Consider the following 5,669-nt stretch of genomic DNA (forward strand, 5'->3'; position numbering starts at 1 on the left):
AACCGATGGAATACTGATGGAATATTTCGGCTAGGCCGAGATTTAGTCCGGTTTGATGATTTAATGCGGCTATTCCCATTATGATACGATATGTATTGGTAGACAGTTGGGTGGGGCACAACCTAGTCTGTCTAAGAAATTCGCAGATTAGCGGTTGAACAGGAAACCGTAGTCCGGTTTCTATTATGGATTGAAGGGTAAAAGGGACGAAGCCTTCATTGTCCCAGGGAGTAGCATCTTTCTTGGCCAATACCAGTTGGACATCATCAGGAATCTGGTAGTCCTGCCTAAATTCGGCCATGCCACTAGGGGTTTCGACTAAATATCTATACTTACCCATTTGTTGTATAAATTACGAATAAATTATTTCAGTACAAAAATTTGGCTCAGTAGCTCGGTTGAGCACACGCAGGAGTGTCTGGGCAACCTAAGTCTGCAAGGTAGAAAACAAAGGGGTTAAGCACAGATCGATTGACCGCGCTACAAATTATAAGCAAGATATACAAATCCTACTTCGGCTTAGTGGGCTGGTTCTACCTCGGCTCTTCAGAATGTTTGTTAGCACGGTTTTGAGCACATTAGACCGGTTTAACGTCTAGGGGCAGCTTTCTGAGTTCGGTCTAAAAAACTAAGAAAGCTGGTCTAGTCCAAGGCCTAAAACGGTTACAGAATGAGGAAAATTACTTCGGTTGAGCTCTTAGGGGCGGCTTTCTAAGTTCGGTTTAAGAACTAAGAAAGCCGGCTTGGCCCCAAAATCTTAGCTCGGTTATAGACCGAAGTACCTAGTTCGGTATGAGCAAGCTTGTTCGGTGATCCTATCGTGGCTAGAGTGGGTCAAAAGAAACTACTGATATTCCTACAAGTTCTAGTCCGGTTATGTTCTGAATCTATTCACATATATGAGACAAACAGTATCCAAGTTCGGTCGGGACGTGATTCTGGATCAAAATCGAAATTTTTTCTCTAGGGTATATGACATATACATAGAGTTCTAAATGGTTTCTCCATAAAAGTACAAAAGCGAAACAGAAATGGACAAACTGTTTGCAAAAAACATACAGAGCATGGAAAGCAAAATACGAAAACAAAGAAAGCAAGAAGGATAGGCTTGCTTACCTGTATAAGAGAGAAGCTAGAAATGGAGGCAATGGCAGCAATGGAGGCACGAACACAGTAAACTCAAAAACTCAGGAACCAGGGGAGAAGAGAAAGTGAAGAATCGAAGGTGAGTGATTCAAGAAGGAGAAAGGCTGTTTTGTGAAAAAGGGAGAGAGAAAATAGGCGGCAAAAAGAGGCGGGAACAGTACGAAAATTCTGAAGGACGGCGTGACAGTTGGCCACAGCCTATCAGAGTTTGCCACGTGTCACGGGAATGGGAAGCGATACAGTCACTGTGATTGAAGAGACGTTTTTGACCGGACATAGTTGTACCCGAGGTAAACCTAGCTCGGCTGGAAAGGCTAAAGGGTTTTTAGCTCGGCTGAAAAAGCATGACAAACTCTAGCTCGGCCAGAAGGCTGGTAATCCCAATCATGTTGCACAGATGGAATTAAGGGGCAATTGAGAGGGTAATTTTTGGAAAAATTGGGCCGAACTTCGAGTTTGGTTTTAAGGCCCAAAAACGCAGTGGATTAGGTAAAAAGGCCGTACAGAATACTCCGGCCCAGAAGGGCAAAGTACTCCGGCCTTGGGAAGACAAAGCTACTTCGGCCCAAGGAGGCAAAATTACTCCGGCTCAAGAAGAGATCGTTACTTCAGCCCAAGGAAGAGTAAAATTACTCCGGTCTGGAGGCAATTCACAGTTAGGCCGGTCTCAGAGTTAGTCCGGTCGCAGTATGTTCTGAGAAAACCGGTGTCGGAATTAGTCCGGTCGTGACTTACATCGGTTAGGTCGGTCCGAACTTGTTACCTGGAAGTTTGATCTAAGCGCATCAAGGTCGAACAGGGCAGCCGAAGTAAAGAGTTGGAGGAGAAGACCGAGCTAAGGATAGTTCGACCTTCTGTGGCTCGGTATAGCCAAGTTTACTTCGGTCAAAAGGAAGTTCGGCCGTAAAGAAAACCATCCCACTTGGTTTAAGCAGTGGGGGAGGGTGTGAAAGGATAAGCATTATCCTTAAGAGTATGAATCCTAGGAGGACTCTGCATGGAGAAATACAAGTCCTACCAGGATTGTGCCACGGGAAACTTATAAAAGCCTACAAGCATCACCTTGGAGGAGGTAATTGAACATAATCTTTCTGAGAACTTAGAGCTTTGTCTATTTGTCAAGTTTTCTGACTTAGGCATCGGAGAGGTTTCCGGCACACACCCGCCGGCTAGCTCACGTTTGTGTTTTCAGGTGACAAAGCGACGTCGTACGGAGGAGCGTGGATTTGGTCAACAGGATTATACGAGGAGAATTATTTCCTCCCCGTACACTATACATCATGTGCCATTATATATATATTTTTTAATGATTTGTTGAATATAACTTAATAGTTGAATATAACTCAATGTATATATAATATACATCATGTGTCATTATTATTTTTTTTAATGATTTATTGAATATAACTCAATAGTTGAATGTAACTCAATGTATACACACAAATTCAAGTGCTATTATTTTTTTTTTAATGATTTGTTGAATATAACTCAATAGTTGAATATAACTCAATGTATACACACAGATTCATGTGCCATTATTTTTTTTTAATGATTTGTTGAATATAACTCAATAGTTAAATATAACTCAATGTATACACATAGATTCATGTGCCATTATTTTTTATTTTTAATGATTTGTTGAATATAACTCAATGTATAATATACATCATGTGCGATTATTTTTTTTTTTTAATGATTTGTTGTTCATGGTGGTGTTAGAATGTTAAAATCAATAATGACCATTTTTGTTAGTTTTTATTCCTTACTTGCATATAACATTAGAACTTGTATAAGAATCTTCATTAAAGATCTGGACATATATTTGGTGAAGTTGTTATTGAATTTTTCAATTTAATTAGTTCATAAATACACAAGTCTACATTATACTATATTGTTCCTAATCTTTCATTTGTGATCAGACATGGATAAAAGTTGGATTGCCCTAGGTAGGACGGCTAATGGAAAGATGAGTAAACCATATAATGATGGGGTCAAGTTATTTCTTCAATTTGCAATGGGGGTTTTAGACCATATTGGTAATCTGTTGTGCCCATGTATGAAGTGTGTGAATGTTTGTAGACAAAATCTTCAAAATGTGGAAATTCATTTGCTCCAATATGGGATTATGCAAACTTACACTGTATGGCACCAGCACGGGGAACCCCGTGTTTCAAACGAGGCTTACCATGATGATGAGATGCGACTTGATGGTGATGAAATTGTAGGTGGTATTGACGCCTTAGTAGAAGATCGAATAAGAGGGGAATCGACTGATACAACCCAAAGGGAGGAAGTGAGAACTTTTGATCAATTGTTGACTGATGCCAAGCGTGAGCTGTTCCCAAATTGTACAAATTATACTTTGTTAAAGTTTGTGATTGAGGTGCTTAATATGAAGGTAACAAATCATTGGAGCAATAAGTCAGTTGATATGATGCTAGAGTTTTTAAGTAGACTTTTACCGAAAGAAAATTTGGTTCCAAAGTCAACTTATGAAGCTAAGAAAATATTACGTGACTTGGGCTTGTCATATGAGCTCATTCATGCTTGCATAAATGATTGTGTATTATTTTGGAAGGAGAATGCAACACTAGATAAATGTCCGACGTGTAAGACATCTAGATACAAGATCAATCGTGGAAGGGGTAAGAAGATCCCTCATAAAGTATTGCGGTACTTCCCTTTGACACCAAGGTTGAAAAGATTGTACATGTCAAGGAAGAGTGCTGAGGACATGAGATGGTACAAAGACAAACGAGTGGACAACGAGATATTGAGGCATCCTGCTGACAGTGATGAGTGGAAGGAATTTGATGCACAACATCCCGAGTTTGCCTTGGAGCCTCGAAATGTAAGGCTAGGGTTGGCCGTTGATGGGTTTAACCCTTTTGGGAACATGAACAACTCTTATAGTTTGTGGCCCGTCATACTCATTCCATACAACTTGCCACCTTGGTTGGTTATGAAGGATCCATTTTCTTTGATGTCATTACTTATTCCTGGAGAATTGCAACCAGGGATTGATATTGACGTCTACATGCGACCATTGGTAGATGAGTTGAATGATTTATGGACAAATGGTGCATTGACTTACGACGCCTCCACCAATGAGACTTTTCGAATGCATGCAGCTTTGTTGTGGACAATACATGATTGGCCTGCATTTGGTGACATATCTGGGTGGAGAACAAAGGGTCATTATTCTTGTTACACTTGCAATGATGAACCGTATTTTCAATCTCTGAGAAGTAAGACGGGGTACACTAACCATCGATGTTACTTGCCTGAGAACCACCCAGAAAAGTGAAAGAGTAGGGCTTACAATGCTAAGATTGAGAAACGGAAGAGATCTTTGGAGTTGCCGGCGGAAAAGATACAAGACCAGTTGGACAACGTGACAGATGTCATATATGGAAAGCATCCAAGTAATAGAAAAAGGCCCCGTCAAGCACCTAATTGGACAAAGGTAAGCATCTTGTATGAGTTACCCTATTGGAAGAAGCGAAAACTTCGACACAATATTGATGTCATGCATGTGGAGAAAAATTTTAGTGAAAATGTTTTCGGAACTATGTTAGGCATTGATGGAAAGAACAAGGACATAGAGAAAGCACGATTAGACTTGGAAGATATGGATATAAGGAAAGAGCTATGGCTAACACAACGACCCGATGGATCATATGTCAAGCCTCGAGCAATCTTTTCATTGACACCTGCAGAGAGGGAGGGTTTCTTTGAATTTTTAAAAACTGTCAAGTATCCAGATGGGTATGCGGCAAACATATCCAAATCAGTGAATGCAAGAAATGGTAGACTAACAGGCCTAAAAAGCCACGACTGCCATGTACTAATACAAAGAATTCTTCCCATTGGAATGCGTGGTTACGTGGATAAAGAAATTAGCACAACACTTTTTGAGTTAGGCAATTTCTTCCAAGACTTATGCTCTAGGACACTAAGGCGGAGCGAACTAGAGAAATTAGAGGAACATATAATACACATTTTATGCAAGCTTGAAAAGATCTTTCCTCTAGCCTTCTTCGATGTGATGATCCACTTGGCTATTCATTTGCCTCGTGAGGCTATTCTTGGAGGACCCGTACAATATCGATGGATGTACCCAATTGAAAGGTATTTTTACACTTATACTTGTAAATGAGATTTATGTAAGTGTGTCACATATGTAATTATACTCCTAATTCGTTCTCTCTTGAAGGTTTATGGGAGCATTAAAAAAATATGTGACCAACCGAGCTCGACCAGAAGGTTCAATTGCCGAGGCTTACATTGTCAAAGAGTGCATTACTTTTTGTTCAATGTATGTTGATGGGATTGAAACCGTGCATAATCGACCAGAACAGAATGAAGATCGCGGTGAACGTCAACAAGGGTTAACAGTATTCACAGAAACTGCACGTCCAATTGGTCTAATCACACGAGATGCTGAAATGTCTCAAGAAATTCGTGATATTGCTCATTGGTTTGTGTTGTACAATAGCCCGGAGATTGAAAAGTATTTGGAG

The 5,669-nt window shown here is 40.2% G+C and overlaps 1 protein-coding gene across 1 annotated transcript; it reads left to right on the plus strand.

Annotated features, from left to right (window-relative positions):
• Nucleotides 1-3,067: 3,067 nt before the first annotated feature.
• Nucleotides 3,068-5,305, plus strand: LOC145822183 (uncharacterized). The gene is made up of 2 exons (XM_082918782.1): nt 3,068-4,374; nt 4,462-5,305. The coding sequence occupies exons 1-2, from the start codon at nt 3,068-3,070 to the stop codon at nt 5,303-5,305; spliced, it is 2,151 nt and encodes a 716-aa protein (XP_082774908.1).
• Nucleotides 5,306-5,669: the final 364 nt, after the last annotated feature.

This window comes from Camellia sinensis, chromosome 1, assembly GCF_055761805.1.
Source record: "Camellia sinensis isolate YWXY chromosome 1, ASM5576180v1, whole genome shotgun sequence".
Taxonomy (NCBI): domain Eukaryota; kingdom Viridiplantae; phylum Streptophyta; class Magnoliopsida; order Ericales; family Theaceae; genus Camellia; species Camellia sinensis.